This window comes from Amia ocellicauda, chromosome 9, assembly GCF_036373705.1.
Source record: "Amia ocellicauda isolate fAmiCal2 chromosome 9, fAmiCal2.hap1, whole genome shotgun sequence".
Taxonomy (NCBI): Eukaryota; Metazoa; Chordata; class Actinopteri; order Amiiformes; family Amiidae; genus Amia; species Amia ocellicauda.
In genome coordinates, this window is record NC_089858.1 from 35,629,432 (window position 1) to 35,656,767 (window position 27,336).

General features: G+C 48.0%; 1 protein-coding gene across 2 annotated transcripts; it reads right to left on the reverse strand.

The window, feature by feature from the left end:
* Nucleotides 1-3,916: 3,916 nt before the first annotated feature.
* On the reverse strand, nt 3,917-26,669 carry mxd1 (MAX dimerization protein 1). Of its 2 annotated transcripts, XM_066714259.1 has the most exons (7): nt 25,844-26,669; nt 24,865-24,964; nt 14,613-14,642; nt 10,714-10,860; nt 7,936-8,050; nt 7,645-7,804; nt 3,917-7,170 (listed from the first exon to the last, which is right to left on the reverse strand). In XM_066714259.1, exons 1-7 carry the CDS (start codon nt 25,908-25,910, stop codon nt 6,968-6,970), a joined length of 822 nt encoding a protein of 273 aa, XP_066570356.1. In that variant the 5' UTR covers nt 25,911-26,669; the 3' UTR covers nt 3,917-6,967. The 2 variants fall into 2 exon arrangements, with proteins under 2 accessions (XP_066570356.1, XP_066570357.1); XM_066714260.1 differs by lacking the exon at nt 10,714-10,860 and having other exon boundaries at nt 6,216-7,170; nt 25,844-26,657.
* Nucleotides 26,670-27,336: the final 667 nt, after the last annotated feature.

Consider the following 27,336-nt stretch of genomic DNA (forward strand, 5'->3'; position numbering starts at 1 on the left):
GATCCGTGCACACACTCTGTGGGCCGGCGTCACCTCCCTCTCTGTGCACGCCGCGGGACCGGAAGGGAGGCTCTCTCCTCTCAGGAAGCAAAAGCAATTGGAATGAGCGCTCAGTTAAATACAGCACCCAATTACAGGCAGGGGGAATTCATTAATCAATTAAATATAGCACTCAATTACAGGCAGGGGGAATTAATTAATCAGGCTGCTCCCTGCATTCCAGTCAGCCGCTGCCAGAACCCAGACAACAGGAAATGAACGGGACACACCACCTTGACCACACAAGTGCTAGCAATTGCAGCAATACTACTCATAACAATAACAACAATACACATTTTAAACTTAAACAGGAAATGGATAGAACCTTTGCTAGTTGTGTTTTGTTTTTTTGTGAGATAATGGCCTTTTATATATGTATGTGTGTATGTATGTACAGTGGCTATAGAAAGTGTTCAACCCCTATGGACTTTGTTGTGTTACAACCTGAATTTGTGATGTGTATGTTGATGCAATACTTCCTATAGCCACTGTATAGACTGACTCACTGTCTCAGGCAAGTCTGAGGACACTGACCCCGCCACCCTGACGAGCTGATGATTAATAATGGCCATCGCCTGATCTTCACTGTCGAGGTGTTGTTGGCGTTGGATGTGGTTTTCGTGTCTCATCTCTGAGACGTCTCGTTTCTGCAGGAACCGTAGGAGAACTGTCTCGCCAGCTCTCACCTGCTGTAAACTATTGACTGTAGGGGGTTGTGTGGCTCCTCGTACCAGCACACTGCAAACGCCCCAGGCTTCCATGGTCCAATGTTCAGATCAGTATGTGTGTGAGGGCAGGTACACAGCTCTGGCGTGAGGAATGCGCTGCGGGGCGTTTTGCACTTATCTGAGAAGGATTGTAAAGCACCACACTCAGGTGCAGCCTGTCTGTCTGCCCTAACCTCATTGCTCACTATCACTGCCCACACCCAGACACCCTCACACACACACACATTCTTGTGCAAACACACACCCAAATACAAATACAAATATGCACACACACCTATGCAATGACAAACACACACCAACAAACAAAAGCAATGAACACACTATTATCTTCATACACACATGCTTGCTAACACGCCTACATGGCAGACAGCAAGTTCCTCTGGGTTCACATATCGGGCAGTTGAGCTGAATTCCACACACGTGCGCACACAAACACACACACCCCACCTGACAGACGTCCGACTACCCTGGAACAAATTCAGTCTGTTGGGCACGATTCTAAATATAAATAAAGAAAACCGTTAAAAAGCAAAGCAAAAAGAAAAAGAGGAAAAGGAAACCAGAAGAAACCGACCGCAGCGCCTTTCTTGCGGTCACAGCGTCTCGCTCTGTCGTGAAAAACACGCCGATTCATTCCTGCTCACGGGGAATGGGCAGGTGAGCAGATGGAGGCCGCGCTCGCCGCAAGATCAGCGCCCAGGCAGCCTGGGGTGCTCTCGGCTGTGCAGGGAAGGCCGTAGAGCTCTGTTCTGTGGAGGCCTCAGTGGAAACTTCTCCATAGCGTCACCCCTGACCCAGTCCTGGCTTCTTCTCAGCCCTGGGCACCTGGGTTTCCCCTGCCTGTTAGGTGGTGGTTGTTCCTGTAGAGCTCTTGGCTGCTCGAACGAGTCTGAAACGGATCCATTTTCAACTGTTAAACCGGCTGCCTGTTGAGACAGACAGCGTCCCGTTCACTCCTGTGTGTCGTGATCAGTCTTTTAGATCAGCTAGCACAAGAAAAAAGAAAAATGCAGAAGACAGGGCTACTCGAGGGCCAGGGGCTGAGACTCTCTGGTTCATGAGTCTCTTGACTCCATCATCCTGTGACAGCCTGGGAGAGAGAGAGTGACAGGTGTCAGTTAAGCCACTTAAGCGGCCGGGTCAGGTCAGGCTAGACCGGGAGGAGTGGGCTAATTTGACACATACAAAGGCAGAGAGGTCATCAGGCCAGGGGCCGGCCACACACATCGCTGACCAACCAGGCCACTGATCAGATTGGACTGGATCAGATATCCTCCACAGTGGCTCCAGCCATTCCCAGCGCAGGCAGCGAGCTCCCCCATCTCAGAGGGAGATCCAGGGACAACCAGCAGGACGGTCTGACCTCATTCTCACTGGATGGACGGGCGTGTGAATCTGCGGCTGTGCTACTGGTGAGGCACACTGCATAGATTACAACAGTAACATCAACAAATAAATAAGTACATTAAATCTGGTTCTCTCTCATTCATTTCTGCATTCATTCATGTGTGTGTGTTTTTAGGCGCTCTCATGCCCATTGCTCCACAGGATATAAATTATCTTGCAAAATACAACAGTTGGCAGGGATGGGGGATAGTAAAACCTACACCAGGAGTTGAGTCAACGCCCCCCTGCATGGTGCTCAGTGGGACCCACAGGCAGCACATGCACACGCACACACACACACACACGCACACACATGCACCACTGCAGTCCAGCCCTGAGGGACCCCTGGGCTGCTCCTCATCATTCTCCTGTGGGACTGCATCGTGCTGGACCCTGAATAAGAGGAAGAACTGCCGGTGGGAAACTGGAAAGGGGTGTTAGAACGACAACAAAAAGTGTCTGGCACTCTCCATGAAGGCGATATGCAAACATCCCCCGTCTTCCCATGAACCTCGAATGTGCCTGTAAATGCACCACGTGACGCAGCGCTGCAGGAAGGCACAGGGCAGGGGACTGTCCCGGTCCTGCTCTACACTCGCTGACTGGGCTGCTGCACTCATGACCCTGTAACTGTATTCCAGCGTGTTTCCATGAAGCAGCACCCAACTGGACGAGGCGGGAGTGTACAGATGCCCACAGGCTGTCAGTGCGAACTCTGTAGTTGTAAACACACACTTGCACGCACACACATACTCTCACAAACACACACACACCCCCAAGGAGGCTGCGATGCTTCAGAATGAAGAGCCCAGTCCAGACCTGCTCCGTCTCAGGATCCTCTCCTTTGTCTTGCAGTTTAACGTAGGCTATGCGCTCCTGCGGACCCCCCCGTGTCGCTTCCAGCACCTCTAATGAATCTTCCTGTTCCTGCCACAGACCTGTGAATGGCCAGTGTATCTGCTACTCACACTCAAAGGAGAGGGAAGAGGATTCTTTATCAGCTAGTCAGTCCGTAGTCACTTGCCATCCATGCCCTACTAGACAGAAACTTGTGTGTGTTCTTTCCTCATACTACCCATTACAACACGCAGCCACGTGTCCTCGTGGTGAAGACGGGCCCGATTCAGAGTGTCTAGGTGCCCAGGGCGTCCTGGGGCCTGGAGCTATGCCAGGGCTGCACATGCAACACAGGCATACTGAAGCCTCCTTACACAGCGGTCCTAAAGGCAGCTGCAGTGTTCCTGAATATGAAGTAGCTCTTGCCCCTGGTTCTAGTTCTAGAGTAACCCTGTCTACTGCTTATGCCATTCTACTGGAGCCCAAAATTACTTAATTGGAAACTTAGATTTATTGAATTTTTAGCTGTTAAAATGATTGTAGGTTGTTGAGGTGAGAAATTACATACAAGCACTCACACATACTCAGCCACTACTAATATATTATTATTAATAATAATAATTATTATTATTATTATTATTAAGACTAAATAATGCTGGTCCAGGCTCTATAGCCACCAGAATGATTCCAGAGTCTAAATAGTGACAGAAAATGTTACAAAAACGTGAAAACGAATGGATCACCACACTGCTTGTGGGGACGAAAGCTTGGTTTCCATTTTGTTTTGCGTTTTCCTCCTCCGTTCCTGAATGGCATTTCCATAGCGATCCCAACCTAATGCAGACATTTCCAATTTTAATACATTAATATATATCATTTTTAAATATCATTCTGTCCAATAAATGTGAAAAGACGACCGCAGGAAGTGTAGGTAAACAAGTGTATTTTATTTGTATTTTCTTTACTGGCAAATATAAAGTACTGCTCCACATTTTCACAGAAAAAATGCTTTATTTTTTATTTTTTGTTGTCGTTCGTTTCTTCATCCCTTCTCCACTCCCAACTCTAAAGATCAATCAGTGCACAAAAACGTCCACATCCATGAACAACCTCCTCCGACCCGTCTCAGGGAGAGCGTCGGCTGTGACAGGGGGGTGACATGAAGACTGTTTCCCCTGTGTGTGTGTGGGGGGAGGGGGGGGAGGGTGTGAAATGAAGGGAGAACTGAAAAAGGCACAAACACCAGCAACAGGAACACCAACACTAATAATAATAATAATTACAGGATTGAGGGGATGACTGGGAACTTTTGGAAAGGTTCTTGTTGGATTTGGATTTAAGGCTATTCTCTTGTATGTATATATATATATATATATATATATATATATATATTTGTTGACTACAAACATTTGTGCGATTGCATTTGAATTAGATGTCTGTGTCTTAAGATCCACACCTGCGGTTGTGCAGATGAAGCACCAGGGACTGTGCAGACGCTTCTTTCACACGAACAGGAACAGGAAGTGCAAGTAACCACAGAGTCGCATCCAGCCAGGAGTCTCACCTGACCGGCCTTCTGCTGTTGTGCCAGCAGGAGGAACCCTGGCGGGGCTGGTATCATATCACTGTAAACCAGTTAAAACACTGGGGGCTGTGAGGGGAAGAGGGATCACGACAGGAACCATAAATGACAACAAAACTGAACGTAACAACCACACAAATGAACGCACCAGGGCAGGGGCAACGCTTGTGAGCGAGGTCTCAGCAAGTGGACTTTTTTTGCACCCTTACGATAAAACAAAAATGAACAGAAAATCCAATGCAACTTTCACAAATTGGCTGCTTTAACGAAATGAGCCAACCACAGCGCACCTCAGCCCAGCCCTGCCACCCCACCCCTACTGCCCCTCCACACCCAGTGGCCCGGCGGCTCGCTCTGATGACAGGGGCCCTGGAGTTGAAAGGCTGGGAGATGTCCTCGGTGGACAGCACAGCCCACCGAGGAGCGACACTCCCTGGAGTGCAAAATCGCTGGTCTGGACCCACAAGTCCAGACCCGGAGGACAAAACAAGACAGGAAGAGAAAGAAAGGAAGAGGGGAAGAAGTAAGCGTACCGACAGAAGCATGTGACAGGGGACTGTGCCTGCAGGGGGGAGGCAGCTGTCTTTCTTCCATAGACTTTCCACAGGGAGGGAATTAAAGACGCGATTGGAAAAATAATTATAGATTCCGTCTTCAGGTAAAGAAGACATTGTGGCACAAGAAAGGGTGTTTTCATAGCAAAACAGATAGAAATCTCCTTCAGGAATTACCAGCAACTAAGATAAATATATTTAACTCTAGGAACAACTTTACCCGTCTAAAAAACTATGCCAATACGGCCCGCCGAGACACACACACACACACACACACACACACACACACACACACACACACACACAGTGAAATCTTTTGTTTTAAAGCTGTAGATAAATAATAACACTGAACTATTTATTCCACACACATTTACAGAGCTCAAAAAACAACAGCGATTCAAGCAGTAACTAACTATAATCTTAAATATTTTTTGTAGTATTTTTTAGATCATATATAATTTTTTTATATATATATATATATAATTTTTATATATATATATATATATATATATATATTTTCTTAAATTATTTACATAAAAATTGCTACATTTTGCTGAAATAAAATTTCGTATTAAATAGCGGACACAGTGGCACATCGCAGTGCACCGCAAGGAGCAGGGCCACACCACCGACAAGCAGGGGCCACGCCTAGGAGCAGGGGCCAGGAGGCGTGGGCCCCGCTCGTAAGGGCTTCCGTTTCACTAATGGAATGTGGTTTTGCTGCAGGTTAGGTTGGGTTAGTTTTCCCTTTTCATTCCCCCTTATTCACATTACTAGTTACCTTAATTGCACCAAGTAATGAAAACTAAGATGTACGCCAGCCATGAAGAAGCACACAAACCCCAGGGACTGTAATCAGAGAGAGAGGTGTGGAGGCAGTAGAAGAGCAAACCCCCACCCCACAAAAACAAAAACAAAAAACCCGTCCCCCCCTTCACAATCTCATGCTGCACATTGTTCTTTAGGTTTCAATAACATTAGGCTTTTCAATTCATATATATATATATATATTTTCTTCCGTAATAAAACTTTAAAATGGCAGGCGTTGGTCTAATGTAAGAAATGGACTTAAGATGAAGAAAACCCATAACCTTTTTTTTTTTTTTTTCTTGTTTTAAACCCCCAACAGTCCTAGAAAGGAAGGAATCCACAGTCAAACCTGTCACCTGACTGACTGATGCGCTAGCAGACCCCACTGCTCCGCTCCGCTCACACCCTGTTGTAATAACTGTAGGGCCAACAACGATACTAACACACACCACCCCCCCCGTCACTTTGTAACGGACCCTCGGAGACGTGGTGCGTTTCTGTTGCACAAAAATGTAAAAACAAAAACAAAACAAGCAAACAATCCCCCAAGATCTGGAGAGACAAACTCTTAAGTGCAAATGTCTTCAGTCGACCATAGTGTGAGGAGGGCATCACCCTGCCCCTCCCTGGGACCGCAACCCCCTAGTGCTCGCTTGGTGGAACAGAGGAGGAGTGGGGGGCGGGGAAGGTGTGGCTGCAGGCCACTGGATCTAACCAGCCTAGAGTGGGCAAGGCCAAGAGAGGGGAAGAGGGTAGCAGGGGGCTCGATGACATCCCTGCCGAAGCCTTGAATCTGATTGGACCGGGCAGAGTGGAGTGGGCGGGGCCCGGTCACAGCAGAGCAAGTCCGAGAGTGGGATTGGACCAGATGTGGGGGGGAGGGCGGGACAGGACGGGACAGGTCGAAGCAGGTCCGACTCGGGAGTCTCAGAGGAGCCCGTGGATCTGAAACGGGGAGTCGGTGCGGGGTCAGGTTTGACTATCTGATTGGACCGGACAAGGTGGCGGGCTTGGGCGGGCATATCGCTTTCTTATAGGCTGCAGCCCAGGGCCTTGGCGTGGGCGGCAGACAGCTGCTGCACTTTGAGTCTGCGAAGGCTGGCACTGGAGTAGCCCTCGTCGCTGCAGCTGCTGCGCAGGCTGCCCCGTTCGTCCGAGTCACTGACGCTGCTGTTGCTCCACTCCAGATCCCCCATCAGGTAGTCTGTGCCCTCCACGTCCACGTCAATCTCTTCTGCAACACAGGAGGATGAGAGAAAGCACTGTCAGTTCCCCAGCACACTGACCCACCCACTCTCTCTCGCTCCCTCTCGCTCTCTCTCTCACAATCATACTATCCATGGAGGTTTATGGAATACTCGTTTCACAGATTAAAATCAATCCTCCTTAATTACTCAGCTCACCATGATACTGTTGTAGCCCTGATTAAAGCCACTATGGCTCCACAGCCCAGGGTAAGAAGAACCATGCTGCCCATCCCTTACACCCAGGGGCACCCCATTGCTTCCCATGTGTGTCAGTGTGCAAGTCGGGATGTGTACCACAGTGTGTGTCGGGGTCTGCACTGCAGTGTGTGAGTGGTGTGCCTGTGCTCGACTGCACTGGGGGGGTCACGCCCTGCGTGGGTTGGTGAACAGTGCCTGTGTTTTGAACGAGCGGCCGTGTCTGGGGCCGGTGCCGGGCACAGAGCCCTGTGTGGCGCCCTCACCCTGGTCAGAGTCGGATTTCTCGGAGGACACGGCCGAGCCCACACTGTCCATGCGCGTCCGCTCCCCACCCAGCTGCTCCAGCCGCCTCTTTAGGTGCCTCTGCTCCCGCTGTAGCTGGTCAATCTGGTGCTGCGCCCGCCGTTCGCTCTCCTCCAGCTTCTACAGGACACACAGGAAGAGAGAGCAACACAGAGTCACTGCTCTGCACACACATGCACGTACACACACGCCACATGCCACTCATCTGCACCCCCAACACACACACAGCGCAGTGCTTGTGCTGCTCTTACCTTGATGTGCACCTTTGCCTTCATTAGCAGGCTGAGTGTGGTGTGCCTGTTGGAGTCTGGTCCCAGCGGCACCAGCGACTTCAAGCGTTCTAAGCAGAGCCGCAAATGGGCCCGTCTGCCAGAGGGGGAAACAAGCAGAAACAGTGTATTCTAGAGCCCAAACACAGCTGGGGACACAGACTCCCAATCTGCAGGGTGACACCTGAAAGAATGCACTATATTTATTTTTTTGTGTGCGTGGGTGTTCAGTTCCTGATAGAGGCTCTTGTGGCGGAGACCACAGAGGACAGTGGAGACGCCACGAGTGACAGATAAAATACAAGTTAGTTTGGTTTTGTTCTGTTTCAGTGAAACAGCACAGTGTCCTCTGGTCTCACTGTCTCTACCAGTCTGGCTTTACCTTGCATGTGACGACAGTAAAGTCAAAACTAAACTAAGAACCGCAGCGTGTCAGCTGTGGGAGGCGTCGCCGTGGTCAGAGTGCGCCTCTCCCAGCCCTCCGTCAGAGTGAGAGACTAGAACGAGGGCACAAAAGCCCTTCACACTCGCCTGTGGCTGCAGGCTGGGGTCCATGGGTCAGGGGCTGCTGTGTGCCGAGACATTTTTATAAAGTGTGTGTGAGGTGAGTGTGAGGTGTGTGTGAGTGTGCATGCCTGTCAGGGGTGGGCAATATTTATTCAATGGCCGTTCTAATGTATCCGCTCATGAGACTCGAGCTGAGCAGGGGGACACGCCACACCTGAGTCAGTGCATGATGTAGATTTGATAGAATAGCTTTCGTTTGTTCAATTGAACACCATGTTGTTGTTCTTTCTTTAGACACTTATCTTTATTTGTGGACTGTTTGTGAACATCAGTATATTTTAATTCCCATCATATTATTGTTGTTAAAAAAAGGAATACTGGTGCAACTTTGATCCCAGTCTATTGCCCCACCCTAGTGTGTGTGCCTGTGGTACGAGGTGGGTGTGTCATGCAGGTGAAGACAGGCTTTGATCGTGGGGCAAGTCATGAGACAGGCAGACCAAACAGACAGCAGATAAGGGAGTGCAGTGGGGCAGGGCAGCAGGGCGAGGTGGGGGGTGAGTCAGTTTCTATTTTGGTTTGCTCTTTTGGTTTTGGTCGATACTCGAAAAAAACAAGCTTCAGGAACGAGATCCGCATAGCGCTCAGCCCTGTGGGGGAGATAATGAGAACAAGAACAGCACCAATAAACGCCATCGGCCGTCTCGCCTGATCATTACGGACTTTGAACTTGCAAAAGCGTTGCACAGCCACTGCGCAGCAGGTTTTTATTAGGGTACTGGGTATGAGGCAAAATCGATATCGCCACCCAGTAAGAAAATAATGAAGGCAATAAATCTCCGGGGAAACGCACAACAGAACACATCTCTCCAGTACTAGTACGTGGCAGCACAGGAACTGCCCCTGTATGGATCAGTAAACATTTACATTTGTGCCCACATTGGTTTTGAATGGGCTGTTCTGATATTCATTTCTTCAGTTATTTATTAAGCTATTATTATTATTAAGTTAATGCTGAATTATTGTACACTGGAAACTGTCTTTGAGCTTCAGAATCACTGCCATGTAAGGCTGGAGGCTCCCCTGGGAGGTAACTGGGTCTCTCTATGGGGATGTCCTGTGGCAGGTTGGCGGCCACCTTTGGTGCAAGAGCTCAATACAAGTGGAAGCCACTGAATGGCTGTTCACCACCAAGCTGGTCTGAACCAGAAGCTGTACACACACCCATGTTTGCTTGGTTTTGGTTTCATTTTTTACAGTCTTTCCATCTTTGTATTTTTTTTAATCCATCATCGATCACATGGTCTTTTCTTATCTCACTGGGTGGGGAGGTTACAAACGAGTCAACAGAAGCTAAAAGGTGACTCTGGATATCATGCAGGCGGATCATGCGCTTGAAAGGCACGGCTGGAAACGTGCAGGCTAAGTGAGGAAGGAGTCTTTTTGGCGAAAGGTGGAGGCGGCTGGGAGGAGGCAACTGCGATCCTCCAGTTTTGTTTTCTTCCATTTGGTTAGTTTTGTTTGTTTTCTGGGTGGCTGTGAGGGCGTCGTTTCAACACAGGTCAGATCATCCCTCCCTGCACTGCCACCTAAATGCCACACTGCAGGTGGAAGGCGTGCGTCTCCCTTTTACACACAGGGCATCCCGGCAGCATCTCTGTCAAACCTCAAGAGCCACGACAATGGAGTTAGTCCTTGGTTAGACCTGATTACTGACAATCTTGGGGGGGCGAGTCTCTAAAATGACCTTTAAGGTCCTGCAGGTGACAGAACTCCCCCCCTCATTCCCCCTTCTGCGTCCTGTCTCCCATCTCCCACAAATCACGCTGCCCTGCCCTCCAGCTGTGGCACAACCTGCAACCAGCCCACTGTTATGTTCATTCAGAAGGCAGTGCCAGCAGGGTCCTATGACTGATCTGCATAATTAGAGTGCTATTTCAAGTCCAACGCCTCAAGAGATACACACCTAATTCATATATCCAGCCCACGTATAATCTGATTTGAATATCATAACAAACAACATGTTTCTATTAGGAAAACCAAGAGAAAGTTACAAGAGAAAGGTTTAAAACCACACTGCATATGACATGTATTCCTTCTTTATCACAACATTCCAGCTCAGACTTGCCTTGGTTGTTCCCCCAGTCCCCATACAACACACCGCATCCTTGAACACAGGTGGAGTTTGGGAGGTACTGCCTGTGACACCCCACATCAAAATGTATTAAGCCCCCCCCCCAGACTCACACTCACCTCCGCACCCCGCCACAGCTCTGACAGCCAGCTCTGCATTCAGCTACCAAAAACACTTCAATCAGACAACAACACGGACCGGAAGCAGTACAAACAGGGACAGGGCCGCTGAGCCGCACGTACACAGACACACAGAGAGTCAGAGACCTGGGGGAAAAGGACAGCACCCATCAGAGGACAGCTCTGGGAGACCACTGCCTGCGTCCCTGGTGGCACGACACAGGGTTCACAGTGCGCAGTGTTAGAGAGTGCAGTGTGATGGTGCATTGGGCTTTCACCACAATCCAATTTGATTACATACCAAACCACATGATTGATCCACCATGCAAAGGTTTTTCGCAACGCGGTTTCAACAGCCCACCTCAACTCACAAGTGCCCTGGTATAAGATGATATTACACTGTCCTGATAGTGGCCACCAACTACCTGGGAACTGTTTAATAACGGTCACAAAATTATCCGAAAACTGAAGATGAGGTATTTAAAATAATATAAACATAACCTTTGCATGCACTCTAAACCAAATGCATTTAAAATGTGTTTTACTCTGTGTGTTATTACCAGAAGGATGGATCTCACTAAACAAACACTGAGTTTCACTCAGGGGAAAGAAACTCCTTTGTCAATATATAATTTTCCCAAAGCTGGAAAAAGCGGTTTAGACAGTTTTAACCTGGAAGAAGCCACAGCCTCCCTATGTCTTGTAAAAGCAGTAACAGCACAGTTTCTTCAGGGGGGCTTGGGAGGGGGTAGTGATGTTATTTTCAAGGAAGGTTTCAGAGTACGGTAACAACAGATGGGCCTGCATTCCTACACCCTGTGCAGCCAGGGGCAGGGAAAAACTGACACCACAGTGAGCAGGCCCAAGGGAGGCAGGGGAGGGTGTCCGGGCCCTGTCAGAGGCCTGCCTGTGCTAGTCCCACAATGGAAGCCGGAGAGACAGAAACAGTAGCAGAACAAAATAAAGCAATACTTGCCCCAAGAACCTCACGATGCCACATCCTCAAACTACTTAGGGCAATTACAGACTAATTAAAGCAAGACCTATATTTTTATTCTATTATCAAGTCTGTAACCAGGAGTGGCTCCAGCGCTTGTTAAGGTAGAGACATGGAGATAAACGACACAGACTGACCCCATGCTGATAGATTCTTGACATACAGTGACCCTGATCTGCTGCCTCTCAAGACCGTCAGATATAAATAAATTACCCTCAGATATTTAATAACTTCATAATAAAGCCAAACGTAACTGTGGGGAACAGCTCAAGCCGCTGTGTTTTAGTGAGACCTTTTACATTGATCCTCATCTACAAGCAAATTAGACGGGAGGCTCTCAGGCACAGATCCCCTCTGGGCCAACGGTGCGTGTGAGAGACAGCGCCTGAATGTCACCTCCGCACAGTGAAGGGGCTCATGAACAGGATGGTGAGCGGAGTACGCCCCACTGCCACAGCACCCCTCCAGCTCCTGGTGCAGGTCACACGCCTTTTTGGTTGATGGGAGGTGGGGAAGTGTCTGCTTGACCACGATTCATTTCCCCATCATCACGAGATGATTGCAGACCAGATCAGATTGCATTGAGGTTTTAAGTTCTCATGTTGGCCAGGCGTGATTGCCCAAACAAGTGAAGCAGCTGCCTGGCTGTGCTGAAGGATGATCTGTGCAGACAGAGCCACAGGTGGCTTGAATGATTCTAACAATAATATAAATAAATAAATAAATATAATTACTACAAAAATGAATAGGTATCACTATAATATATTGCCTTCATGCTGGGAAAGGTTGGATTTAGCTGTTTTGGGAACATGGGCTAAAGAAATGGAAAAGGACTCCGAAGTAAGGAGCGCAGTGCTTCAGACCCACTGTTTTATTCCTCAGATCCTCTCTCTTGAGATCCCCATTCCTGAGCCCTGGCCAATAAACTGTAGTGCGTTCAGGCCGGACTGTAGGAGAAGATATGGAGCCCGTGCTGACCCCCTGCCCTCATTAAACACACAGCCGGCCCTGTGCAGTGAGCCGGTTCGGGAGCTCAGGGCTGCATTGCATTGAGGCAATCGACCAGGTGACCTGTGCTTCGCCCTGCTGACCCCAACTGCAACCCGGGTATAATTACTGGCACTCAACAAAGGAGCGCACCCTTTGTAATGTACAGGACGGAGGGAGGGAAGGGGGGGGGAGGCAAAAGACTAGCAATTTGCAATGACGCCAAGAAGAGACTACACCCATGGGCTGCTTCAACAAATTAGGAGGATTAGCGCACACAAAAAACAGAAACGAAAGAAAAGGGTCAGACAACTTTTAGGTTCCGTATTCCTTAAGTGTAGCTGGGCTAGAATTTCAACAATTTGAACACATCACTGGCACCGGCCCCTATGTCCTCAGTTTCAGGTTCCAGATATGAGCATGTGCATGTGACTGTGTGTGAGCAATGAGGAACCATCTCTCTGTAATGCACTGCATTGAGAAAGGAAACAAACCCACAGGAATGCCTCGTGCTGCACGTGATGTAACCTCGGTGTGGCACTGACCAACGATATGTTTTCATCTTCCTTAATCATGCATTGAGGCCTGACTGACAATGACTGTCACACTCTTTCAAAATCAGCTGCTGGTTCGCTCTTGCGGTCTGACAGTTCCAGTCACCAACTGTGATTCCTGTAATTGCGACACGCGTTCGAACTCCCGGAAGAAGAGCCAGGACTGCACTTTCCAGGAAGAAAGTGCCAAGGAAAGCTCTTGTGAATCCCCCCCCCAAAAGCCTACAGAGCAAGGATATCTACTCTGTGTGCGACACTTCAGACCCACACTGAATGAGCTGTGTGTGAAAGAGAAGACCAAATAATAAAAAGTGACAGAATAAAGCCTTTTCATTATGTGCCTGTAGTTCATTAAATCTATACAATCCATACAGACCATCCCAGTGCGCACCCACCCAGTCTCGCTCGCTTACCAGCCAATGCATTATTCAAAGCCGCCCTCCACAGCTGTACACGACAATTTACAACTGCAGGCTTCCCACACACACAACCCACCACCCACCTGCAGTCAACAGAGACCGCTCAGACCCTCTGCACAAATCTTCTTCGGCATGATCCCCCCGCCCCCCCCAACACACTTTCTACATGCATGCGTCACGTGTTCACTGAGTATCCCTACAGACCCCCAGTCTACCATAATGCTACAAAAAAAGCGGCACCTTCAATTCAATTTTTTTGTTTTTCCTGACATTGCTATGGCAACGCACCAGGCCAAAACTGTGAGGCTTTACTGGTGGTGGCATCCATCTGTGTCATCAATTCGATCTGCATTTCTTACGCAGAACATGCACCTATGGATTGATTAGTTTTCTTACTTCCTCCTAAATGAAAAGATAAAATTAAATAATGAAAAAGGACGCTGCTGTTCGGGAACTGGATGGGAAGGGAGCAGGAAACTGAGGAAGGGGCAACTGGCCTGATTGTCACGGTAACGGGTTTCACGTTGCTATTCCGAGAGTGATCTGTTCTCGCTGGGCCGAGGTGAAGACTGTATCGTGCTCTGGCCTGCCGTGGATTTCTGTGCCGGCAGATGGCTGGGCTGTGAACGCACTCCTCTGCTGTGGTAATTGCTGCCGAAAGAGACGCCGTTTATAAAGACGCTGCGAAGCCAACCTCTATCGTCATCGTCCAGTGCGCAATTAACACACCCCCTACTGTACATCCTTGTCTCAACACACAGCACCTGGAATAAGGTCACACACACACAGAAAGACAGGCACAAATAGACAGACAGACAGACAGACAGACAAAGACACTCACACAAAGACACAGGGAACAGGAAACTCCAAGAAAATCATCCATATGAGACAACAACAAAAAAGCAATGTGGTCACTTTGTAACAAACAACACTGGACCTTACCTGTTTTTTTCCATTTCATTGTGCGTTGACCTGCAGGAGGAAAGAGAGAAAGGAGAGGTTAGTCATCTGCCTTGCCTTGCCCCACTGCCATGCTGACTCTCGCACAGACTGACCCGGAAAGATGAAATCTGAAGCCATATTTGGCATGCCTCGTGGCTCTGTGATTAAGCGCACAGAGCCGGAACAAGCGGCCTTCACTTTAATTCACCCCCGGCTGCTGACAAACAGTAACCCGTGAGACGCAGACGACAGCACGCTAGCTGAACAGACTGGCATGTCTCTGCCCCCACGCGCAGGATTGTGCTCAGTTAGGAATCGCCCAGGACAGTCAGTCAAGAGTACAGCAATATCGCACGCAAACATGAGGTGACGTGTGGGCGTCAGGCCTGATTAACAGCGAAGCACACTGCAGATAACAAGAGCGCGGGTGCCCACTCAGGCTGGCTTCTCTTTCAACATCCTGCTATTAGAGACTGCCTTTGGGTTTGTAGTGTTGAGAAAGAAAAAGAACACACAAGAAAATGAAGAACGAAAACACACAAAACAAAAATGAGAACTCTGATACTTGGTAGCCACAAGCAACAGCCTCTTGCTGCACTGCACCAGGACTGGAATGACCTTCCAAAGGCCAACGCACTTACACAGTCCATCCCCAATTTCTACATCTCAAAACACACCTTTGTGCAGCTTTTTTTATATTTTTAAACTGCATAGATTGTAATTATATAGTAACAGATATGATCTAACTATGAGCATTTTCCTATTTCTGAGTTCTGCTGGGCCTTTATTGATTGTATAGGTTTTTGGCATGTTTATTATTTTTATGAAAGGCACTATATAAAATGTGTCTTTTGTTGTTATCACCAGGCTTGCAGGCGAGCTGCAGTTTCCCACTTTAGCACCACATATCACAGAGGAAGCCTGGTTGTGCAGGCTGCACTGAGTGGAGGGGTGATGTCATCGCTTTCCTATCCGTCAGTTAGCAAAGCCATGAGACTCGCACCGAATCCCAGCAGAGCTGCAGCCACTGCTGACAGACTGCTCAAAAAGACGGACAGACAAACACAAGCACAGACACAGATGTGCACACATTCACACTCAATGTACGCAGACACACACAGCATGAAGAGCATGGATTATGGGAAAAACATTTTACAAAGAGCTGCTATGCCATCCAAGTACAAAAAGACACAAAATCTGAGATTAAAAAATAAATAATGGTTTAATCACTATATATATATATATATATATATATATATATAAAAAAACAGAAGACTTGAGAGCTGCCAAGAGACATATGGGCTCATACTCCCAGGTCTGGGGGGGTCTTAGCAGTTATCTAAGTGTTCGTGGACCGGGTATGGCGCCAGTAAGAAGACCGCTTACTCAGAACTCAGGCTGCCAGCCAGGGCACGGGGTGAGAGCTGCCCCACTATGCAGGACCGCCGCCATGCCGCCTAATGCTATTTAATGTTTTTTTAAATGAACTCCGAGGAGATGGGGTGGGTGAGGACAACCTGCAGCCTTTTAAGAGTCACCAGCACATAGAAAATAAGAAATCTCCAGTTTCCTTTCCCTTCCCCTCTCAAATAAAGGAAAAAAATAACAACAAAGAGAGGTGAACATCCATCCCAGAATGACCCAATCAGCAGGGCAGCATCATGAGACTGCTGGGGGATTAGCAGCAGACAGATGCAAGACCACAGCCGCCACTACAGCCTGTCCTCAAGCTGTAATTGAAGGCTGATCTGTGGGATGTTTCCCTTGGTGCTCCCCCCTTACCCCTGACACTGTAAACCCTGGCCTAGCCTGGAGGTAAACTTAGCAACAGTAACCAGAAACACTGGAGGCTGCGGGAGCCTTGCACCGGGGCCAGTGCATCACAAACCCTCGTCTCTCTGCCCTGCCCCCCGCAGAGCCGGTTATGGCTTGATTGAAAATCTACAACTCCTCTTTCTGTTGACAGCCAAACGTGCAGAATGGACTCAAACACCAGAACTCACAGTCCAGCCCGGTTTGAGCTGCAGGGCTCAACAGCAACAGCACATTGAGAGCCCCACCACCACTCCCTTTCCCTCCATATCTGCTCCCAAAAATACCCTGCACCCCTGCCAGTCCAGCCCCGTCTTCTCTGGGACATAGGGACAGTCAGAAAAATAATAATTAGTTACCACTGCAGCCGATGATGAGGAGGACAGCTGCGCCTCGCATGACTGAGGAATGCATGGGGACTTGCGCTCGTCCACACCGCTGTATATATATCCCAGGTGTCATGTTTAAGAATTGCATAACAACTCCTACAGCTCGATCCTGCTCACTGTACATGATGCAAGCCCTGCTGGGTTGGTATGCAGAGTAGGCTGCTTACTGTACATACAGCAGGAGCTGCCTAACCCTGTAGCCCAACACAGAGAGGACACTACTGTGAAGGCAGGTAACAGGACGTGCAAGTGCGAGGGGCAGAGGGCGTTCCCACCAGAGCCTCTCAGGACGCAGATGGTGACCAGGCAGCGAGAGCACAGCTGGAATAACAGTGCGAAATAACAGCAGGCTGGGTGGCAGCTGCCAGCCCCGTGTGCAGGATCCCCACAGAGGCTGCCCACATTAATGCACATCCACTGAGCCTACTGGCAACTACAGCTGGCGACGCACCCAACTGCAGGATTGCACTGGCTTCACACACTGTGGGGAGAGGTAGAATGGCTTGTGTGTGTGGGGTATGTGTCAGGAAAGATAAGGTTAACTTCTGCTTTGTGGCTGAAGGGTGTGTACATTATGTTATATATATACATGAAGACACACCCAGTCAAAAAGCTGAGGTTATTCAATGCAAGGTTGGGTACTTATGCCTAAGCCATGGGGCTTACTAGACAGAGCGCTGGCACAAGGACGGGGGAGGGGGAGCGGGAGAGTTGCAAAACACAAATCTAATCTTAAAATAGCCAGGCATCCTCACACACACGCAGTCAGGGTAGCTCCACACTCTACCAAGGTCTCCATAAAACATAACAAATTAACAAAAAATAGTGCAGAGAATCAGAAAGACAACAGGTCTGGCTGGCAACGTGAATTACACCACACCAGCTGACCAACTGTGTTGTCTCGGAGGAGCGACACGCATCCAACTTGCTGTGTCGTTCCTCATCAGGCTCCTGTGACCCGCTGTGAAAGGCCCCTACGAACACCGCAGCAGGATGAGAGACGGGACTGGGGCCTGGCCGTTTCTCTGGGTTTCACCGCCCTGACAGCAGTTTTGTTTCTGTTTTCGGTTTGTGCAGCATGGCAGCAGAGACGCAGAAGCCCAGACTTCAGTCTCAATGACAACAATATGCCAAAAAATATATATATATATCATTGTTTTCTTTTTATGCCCCCCATGTTTATTCTATCCTACAGTAGTGTAATCCTGTTTACATGAGCACGTACACTTATCAATATACAATATACAGCTCCGCGACTCATCTACAGCTGCAATTCTGCTCTTCTTTGACAGATGTTAGGCCAAAATAAAATTTAAAACCTAAAAGAAAAAAACTAATAAAAATAAAGGTTAAAAAAAAAAAAAAACCTTAGGACACTCTGATCAACACCTAACCACCTCCGTGCCGAATGCTGTGCGATAGATGAGCTCGCCGTCACGCAAAATCAAGCTAAAAGGACAGTAAGACGATAAGCACTGAGCGCCACATGGTAAATGGCAGTTTCAAATAGGCCAAACCTAATATTTGAATAAGGTAAGGTTCCTATTACCCAGCAGGCTTAGGTATAAATAGAAACGGCCCCTAACTCACCCCTGTTTAGCTTTAATATCCAGTTATCTAGAGTTACACATCAAACAACATTCCCACAACAGATTAGCTTTTGGGATAGGTGTCTACATAATCTGAGTAAAAGCAGGTCACTTCCCTTCTGATAAAGGTTCGTGACCGAGGACACCTTGACCCAGGCCTTCCCACCACTGTCCTCTTGACCCCTCCCCAATTCTCCAGCATGATGCAGAGACAAAATAAACCAAATCATCCATAAACAGCAGCACATATATTATATATATATATATATATATAGAGAGAGAGAGAGAGAGAGGGGGAGATATATATGAGAGATATATGCATAACTGCTGAATTTTAAAATAGCGTTTGATTTAATTATTTTGGGATTGTGTTTCAGTTAATCTACCAAAGTGAAATGGCTACTGCACTCTCTCCTTCTGTAATGCAGAGCAGATTATAATAGGGAAAAAAGGAAAAGGAGTTTAGCATCATGCATCATGTCACAGATTAACTCCATTATTCTGGTGAAGATCCCCCCCCACCTTGTGAGGGTCTGTCCGCTTCAGTGTAGTGTTTGTTTTTTAATCCTTTTATTATAGCCGACTAAAAACATTATCCAGACAAAGGTTACTAGGAGGGGTTCAACACGAGTGATCGTGGGAGGCTTTCGGCTTTGGTTTTTCTCCGGATCGCTAATCAGGGTGTTCCAGTTATGTAATCAAGGGAGAAGGAGTACTTTAATTAGGTTCCATGTGCGATTAGGGCCTGCGGGCGACACCTGGAAGTGCGGTCAGGTGAGCTCGATCCGATGCTCCTCTGAGGCAGACAAGGGCATCTTGATAACCTGTTTTGCAGCCATCGAGTGTCAGTTTGTCAGCAGACTCTCCCAGCTGCTTTAAGAGTGCTAAGCACCTGCTGGGTCACCTACTGGTGCGCACAGTGCGGTGTCTTCTCCAGTATTTCCCCATTTCACTTCCCCCGGGGTTGAGAGAACAAAAGAGAGGGAAGGAGAAGGGGGTGGGGGAAAGGGGGGAAGAAATAGAGTGTGGTGCGTGGGTAATCTGGAGAGTTCTGTGCTAGCCTTAACCCTACTCTGTGAGGTGTCTGAGGCCAACACAGCCTTCCAAACACACTGTTACCATGAATCATCGTCAGCCCTTTGTTTTTAATAGCATGCCTGCCTCTTAAATGCCAACACCTATGTGTGGAGAGTTAGAGAGAGAGAAAATCTCTCAGTCAATATGATGGAGGTATTCGTGAGAGGGCTGTGCTATACGTGATGCACAGTTTGACCACATAAACCACAGGTCACAGACCCCACTGCCTCAACCCCCAACCGGCCCGGACTCTCTGGACCGAAGGACAGAGCTCTACAGTTATTCCTAAACTGTTGTAAATGAAAAAGGGGTTGACGGTTTAAACTGTCATTTCCTTTCTGCCCTGCAAATACATTGACCGTTTTTGGGTTTAATTTAAAATGCATTAGACTTTTTTGTTTGTTTTTTATTTTTTCCTTTTTAATTGTTTCTTTATTTTGTCTAATGCATTTTCAGTTATTTTCAATGTATTTGACTTTTTTGTTGGTGTGCAGTTTTTGCTTTTATCACGTTTTGTTTATTTGATTTGAGCACGTTTATTTTAAAGTTAATTGTTTTAGTTTTGTTAAAAATCACAAGATTTTAAAAATTTTTAAGTGATTTTAAGAACTGATATTTTAAATGATTTTAATCATAAGTATTAAAATTGGAATTGTTTTTATTTATGTAAAATGTGAAATACTCAACCAAATAAACAGTATTTTACTTTCTGCCCTGCATTCCTGTGAGCTAGCAGCTGGAGCAGGAGCGCGGTTTCATTGTACCAATGCCTGTTACACCCCACTCTGAGAAGTGTAACTCCTGGGACAGCTCACTCCTGAGTGCAAGTCACATTGGTGAAAAGAGGTCACCCAAGACAAATAATTAAATAATACTTATACTATTAACAGCAGCCGATTACAAGACACTTTAGGAATGAACCAGACCGCAGGGAAATGCGCTTTCAGCATGAGCTGACCAGTCGGTTTCTCTTTAAGAGACAGAGCACACTGCTGGGAGTACTGAGAGGAGAGCCAGGTGAACTGGAACATGTGTGTCATGTGCCGATGAAGGCCCTGGAAGTGATGAGGAGGCCTGCACTGTACTGACTTCAGAACAGTCTGCACCTCTCTCACAACCTCTGTACTGGATACAACGTGGACTTAGAAGTACAATAATATTAATATAGTAATTATAGTGGATTACCTACTTTCAAGGCAACATAGATCAATATATAGAGTAAATGTGTATATTCCTAACATTAACAAGGTTCAGACTCGCTCCACCACTTAGATTATGAGTTCTCTTTACTAATACGTAGAAATGGGGCACAATATTAAAAAAACAAAAAACAAAACAAAAAAAAGGAAAGAAATAAATAGACACACACAACACCGATAACTCGGGGTCCTGCTTCACTCCCAGAGCACAAGGCACAATAGATATCTTGTTTTGCTTTTGTGAGTTCTGACGTCCTCTTTTATGGCATGGAAACTTTCTGTCTCTCTCTCGTGCATGCTGGGAGTTTGTGGGAGGAGTCAGTGGTGGCAGGAGGTTTCATTGGAGAGTGTGTGTGTGTATTACTCTTTTTCTTTCCTTTCTGGTTTTTATACAACTTTTTGTTGGTTTTAAAGAATTCGGTTTTGCATTTCATTTCAGAGCGACACAGCGTTTCCTTTACTTACGAAACCCTGACCAGGAGGCACGGATTCAAACTCATATCCCACGGTGGAGGACTGTGCGATGGAGATCGCCAGGAAGGTAGGGTTCCAGAACATCGTCTCTGCGGCTCGAATGAATCAAGGCATCGTGGTGTTCCTAAAGTCTGAGGCGCTGGTGAATGATGTGGTGGAGGAGGGGGTCACGGTGAAGGGGACTTTCCTGCCCGCGCTCCCTCTGGCCACCCCGGCAGTTAAGGTGGTTATTTCCAATGTGCCCCCCTTCCTGAGCAACGATCTGCTGGTGGTATCGGTATGGCCGGCTCACCTGCGCCATTAGGAGGGTGCCGCTGAGCTGCAGCGCCCCGGAGCTGAAACACGTTCTCTCCAACCACAGACAGGCTTTCATGGTGCTGGCAGATGGCTTGGATGAGTCTGTGTCTTTGAGGTTCAAGATCGAGGGGGTAGTGTATGTAGCGTTTGTATCATCTGATACAATGAGGGGTTTCAGTTGTTGGGCGCACATCAGGTGCTCTTGCCCTCAGGGAGAGGCTCCGGTGGGGGGGCGAGCAAGGGATGAGGGGGAGGCGGTGGCGAGCGCTGCTGGCCTTGGTGGGGACAGAGAAGGGGAGCCTAGTGGGGAAGCTACTAGCAGTGAGGCTGCAGAGCGGCCCTGGGCTCAGTTTGTCGAGGAGGTGCTGCTGCTGCTGCGGCCGTCACCGAGACTGAACACCTAGCCAATGAGGACGGGTGTAAAGCGCCCAGGAAAAGACAGTGGAAGCGGTCTGCCCTGTCTTCCGAGGCCGTCGATACAGTGCCTAAAAAGGCGAATGTTGCGAGAACGGCTGGCGAGGAAGAGCCCAGAGACTGTGTGGGTGTTGTGGGGCAGCATCAATATTAATGGTGGGAGGGCAGTGTGAAGCGCACGGCGCTGCTGCAGTGCACGCAGAGACACAGACTCAAGGTTTTATTCGTACAAGATACACACACAGAGAGTGTGAATGAGTGTGAGTGGAAAGGAGAGAATGTGTTCAGGCACGGGTCTAGTGTGAGTGGGGATTTTATTTTCACACACTTTTAAATTGGATTGTTTTAAGAAAATAGAGTTGGTTAGTGGAAGATTATTGATGGTTAAGGCTGAGAGCAGGGGAAGGTCTTTCGTGTCCTAATATCTATGCCCCCAATGCTGTAGAGACAGACTGTCAGGGTTTTCGGTGCTCAGCAAAGCGCTAGCAGACTGTGGGGCTATGAGGAGATCTTGGTTTTGGGGGGTGATTGGAACTGTACTGTGGACTATAGATTAGATAGGGATAATTTGGAGCCCAGTCCACAGTCGGCAAAACAGCTGGAAGGTATTATACAGCTGCACAATCTGGTTGATGTCTGGAAGAATGCCATCCCGAAGGTGAAACAGTACACCTGGGTGAGGCTGCGTTCCAGCATTATTTCGCTCTTAATCTCAATCTTATCAGTGGCTGCCGTATCACCCCTACTGGCCTGTCTGACCACTGTCTCATCACTGTGAGTGGCTGCTGCAGGACAGGAATTTTGTGATTCTATTATTTTCTTTTGGTAGAGGTGGAGACAAGAGCACCCTAGGTTTGCCTCCCTGAAGCAGTGGTGGGACATTGGCAAGGTTCAGACCAGGCTCTTCTGTCTGCAGTACACTGAGCATAGGACTGAACTGACAGCTTGAATGAATCTATGAAGGAGCTAGAAGGAGAGATTCAGGCGCTCCACCAAGCCCTGGACTCTGGAGATTCGGGGGCATTAGAGAACCTCAAAGCTAAGCAGCAAGCATTGTCAGAGCAATGGTGCGCTCGCGGTTCCAGAGCCTGACACAGATGGATGCACCCAACAAGTTCTTCTTTGGGCTGGAGCGTAGGCAGCAGTAGAGCAGGGTGATGCTCAGCCTGAGGACAGCTGAGGCCCGCGTGCTGCAGGAGATGCACACTCATGCCACCCAGTTCTATAGGGAGCTGTACTCCCTGCACTCCCTGTGGGGCTGCAGGGGTCTTGCTGAGGACCCCGGGTGCTGGGTGAGACGCAGGAGAACTGGACTGGCCTGCTGGAGAGGGTGCAGGGTAAGCTGAGGGTGTAGCACTGGTTGCTGCCCCAGCTCTCCTTCAGGGGGAGAGCAATTGTTATTCAGAACTTGGTGGCCTCGGTGCTCTGGCACACTTTTGCCTGTCTGGACCCCCACCATGGCCCTGGTGTCCCAGATACAGACCCTGCTCCTGGATTTCTTCTGGGATGGGCTGCACTGGGTGCTCAAAACATTGCTGTACCTGCTGCTCCAGGACAGGGGGCAGGGGTTGGTAGCTCAGAGGCTGCTGTATCCTCCAGACCCCCAGTGTCCCCCACCCTGGACACTTCTTGCCTCTGCAGCAGGGGGGACTGCGTTATGACAGACCATGTTTTTACTTAAGACCCCTCCCCATCTCCTTCCTTCCCTTCCTGGTTTTTATTATGCGGTTTTAAAGGTGTGTCAGCACTTCTCCCTGGGTAGGGAGGTGGGGGGCAGCAGTCTGCTATTGGCTGTTAGGAGCCACTGCTATGGAACCCAGTGTTTAGCTGCCCACTCCTGCTCTCCAGCAGCTTCAGGTTGGTCCTTCTAAAGGCCGGCATGATCCGGCTGGGAGATTTGTTGGATTTTAACAGGGGGGTTGGTGGCGACAGCCTGGCTGCGAGGCTGGGTGTGCGGTCACTGAGAGTCATAGCCAGACTTCTCTGGGCAGTGCAGAACGGCCTTCCCATAGGCACTGTGGAGCGGCTCTCCCAGGCCCTCACACAGTGCTGCTGGCCCCAGGACCCCAACCCCATCTTTCCCCTTGTGTATCTGTGTCTCTCAGTCCCCCCAGCTCCTCAGGCCACTTTCTGTCACCTCACAGTCTGTGTAGTGTGTCTGTCTCCGCAGGCCAGCGCCAGGAGCTCTACCAGTTCAGTGTGAGGGAGCTGCATCATCAGCAGCTTCAGCCCCTCCCTAACACCCCCTGGAGGGAGCACCTGGTTCTGGGGGAGGACACCCGCCAGGCCTGGAGGAGCCTGTACAAGCCCCTGCTCCCCAAGCGCTCCGCAGACCTGCAGTGGAGGCTTCTGCACGGCGGCAGCGCAACAAACTCTTTTGCACACACACTGGACCCCCGGGTGTGCGACGTCTGCCCCCAACTGCGGGGATTGAGAGACACTGTTTTTCTGCCACTGCCACTGCCCTAGATTAGAGCCGCTGTTCACCACACTGGAGGGGCTCTTTTTCTCTCGCACTGTGTTTATTTTAGGAGTGAAGTACAGGCAGCGACACAGACATGTTTGTCAATTAGCAAACTTTCTAGTGGGGCAGGCTAAGCTGGCTGTCCTGAGCAGTAAGAGAAGTGGGATTGAGCGCGTGAGGCAGCAGTGTGCCTCTCCCTCTTCAGGTCTCTCGTGCGCTCCAGAGTGCGACTGGATTACAGTTTCTATAGTCTGACGGGGTTATGGACACTTTTCTGTGGATGTGGAGGCCCTCTGTGCCATTGACGTCAAACACACCAACCAACTGGTTTTATTCATTTGAATCTTTTATTGGTAGCACATGTGTAGTGTTTTTTTAATTGAGGGTTTTTAGAATGAGATATGTCTGAAGTATCTTTCATGTTTTTATGTGTTTCTAGTTTGTTTTTAGTGTATTGTTAGTTTTTTTTGTAAAATAAAAGGTATTAAAAATCAAAATCTCACATACACACACACACACACACAACGGAGGAGATACCTGCTGTTGGAGTTTTTCTTGGCTTTATTTTTTCGTTTCAAGCTGTCTCTTTCTTTGCTGTTACTGTAGGGTAGCATAGAGGCGTAACCGTGTTCTGCTTCTGCAAAATAAATGATAAAAAATAATTCCATCAGGCAGCGGGGTAAATGAGAACCAGGGAATTACACTTGCTCTCTAATTGATGATCAGCCTGAAGAGCTACACAATAATGAATAGGACCACATCACGCCCTCACACACACACAAACACTGCCGACTGCTGGTTCAGATCCATCTCTTTAACTCTATTTTCTTAATATGCCACCAGTTTACCCATATTAAGACGCACTGGGCGCTTCAGTCAGGCTGCTGGCGGTGGCTACAGCTATATGATGTCATCTGAACTCTAGTAAACCCGCTGCTGAAACCACAACACACGAGCAAAACACAGAAGAGGAAAACTGCTCTGAATGGGCTCCCAATGTTTAAAATACACACCAGAAGACATTTAAAAGTCACCTGTTGTTGGGAAGCATATATACAAATATGATGGTTCTGCATCGATTTTCTTTCAGCCTCTTGCATTTAAAATTAGTCCCATTTGCTGCGAATGAGGGGGTTGGTTTGCACTGTAGTACAGTGGTCACAATCAATAGAAATACAATTTGCACGGTGTTTATATCAACACGAGAAGTACTGCTTACGTGCAATATTAAGACAAACATGCCCAGTTACTGCTACTGTTTAACAGAAGAAACAAAAAAATAATACAAATTACCATGAGCAGATTCAATATTTGGTGGATTATGTGTGTATGTGTCTATATATTATGTATGTAATATTCTATACACACACACACACACACATTTATAATCACATGCAGCTTTGCAGTCTGGCAAATTTCTCTTGCAGGAAGGATATTGTTTATGGAAGTGTTAGAAAAAATACACCAATGTATAATAGATAGATAGATAAATTAATTACTTAAAATGTGTGTTTACCTCTCTCCCTTCGCTCAAGGTACTCCGCCGCTTCAATCAGCATCTGCACCATTCCGACAGCCGCCATTTTCAACAATACTAATAATAAAAACGCACAATCCGGCAGAGACGGGGGATTAAACTGATATAGAGCCGTGGTCGGTAGCCTGCGTGACGTCACGTCTCTGCCCCTGGATAGAGAGGTGTCCGGAGTGTCCGGATTCGGGCGCACAACAAAAGAGCGAAGATGGAAGCCGCTCTGCTACGGTTTCACTCCGAATCGGGGTCAAACGCAAATATGTGGTAAAAATAAATAAGTTAGAGACACGGTATCTGAATCCCGAAGTGCTCCCGAAAATACTGATGCAAAAAGAGCAGGAATGATAGCACACAATCCAGGATATATTCAGTTTAAAATGTTGTTGTTTTTAGCTGTATCAAGTTTCCTTCATTTGGTCATAAATAGACTACAAATTAAAAATAGATCTATGTATAATAAAACAATTCTTCACCTCCAAAGTTTCTGTTAAAAAATTATATTTATAATATATATATATATATATATATATATATATATATACCGTACAAACGTCAATTAATTTTAATATAGTAGTCGCCTCAGGTCGGTCGGTTGTTTACACAAAAAGGCTTTAAAATGCTCTTATTAAAAACAAAACGCAAAGTAATGTTTAAAAAATGATCCTCGGTATTCGTGCTAATTTGTAAAATAAAATATTGTTGGTATGAAGCGACCGTGACCGTGGAGCTGCAGCTGCACCGACTGACAGCGGCGGAAAAGCGGTTTGTTTATTTAAAAAAACAGCCCAGAAAACCCTGACCGAGTCAACCTAACCCCAGCAGCGCCGCGCAGCCCGCCCACCGCGCCGCCACCCGGGCCCTGATTGGAGACGGAACACGGTGCACAGGTACCGAATTGGACGCGCTGCCTGTCGGTTTCGCCAAAGTACACAAAGCCTAAGCACTTGTCAACCTGTCAAAAGCAGCTGAAGTTGTGTAACTGCCAACCGGAGATCGCCATTTTGGCTCCTGACTTCACTTTCTTCCCTCATCCTAGGATACGCAGTGCCTCCCGGGTGAGAGCCACAATGGCTGTTGTTTCCAACGGCATCGATCCGTGTCGTGTTGATGTCGATTTTCATTGGTCCGTTAGCGTTGCCTGTCACTGGACTCTGAAGATTTGATTGGTTCACACTTTCCACGCGCTACTCGGTCACGCCTCCACACCTAAAAAAACACCCCATTCCCGTGCTTGTTTTGCCATGCAGACTCCGCTCTGCACGCTGTGATTGGCTGCTGTTTTCGGGTGTCCCGCCCACACCTTGCTGGTGATTGGTGCGAAGCGAGGGATTCCACGCGTAGGGTCACATTCGCAGCCAATTGCATTTCAGCTGGCCGCCTTTAGGTGATGTAATACGGAAGTTGTGTCGTGGGTTTTTAGAAATAAATATGCCCATATTTATAGAATAAGTATCCAATCTGTCGTTTTTTTTTTT

Bases quoted from the DNA above. Each gene is read 5' to 3' on its own strand.
- mxd1 (XM_066714259.1), bottom strand. From the start codon at position 25,910: ATGGCGGCTGTCGGAATGGTGCAGATGCTGATTGAAGCGGCGGAGTAC. The intron at 24,965-25,843 runs GTAAACACACAT...TTTATTTTGCAG, and splicing joins CCTTGAGCGAAGGGAGAGAG to AAGCAGAACACGGTTACGCC. The intron at 7,805-7,935 runs GTAAGAGCAGCA...TGTGTCCTGTAG, and splicing joins AGGCAAAGGTGCACATCAAG to AAGCTGGAGGAGAGCGAACG.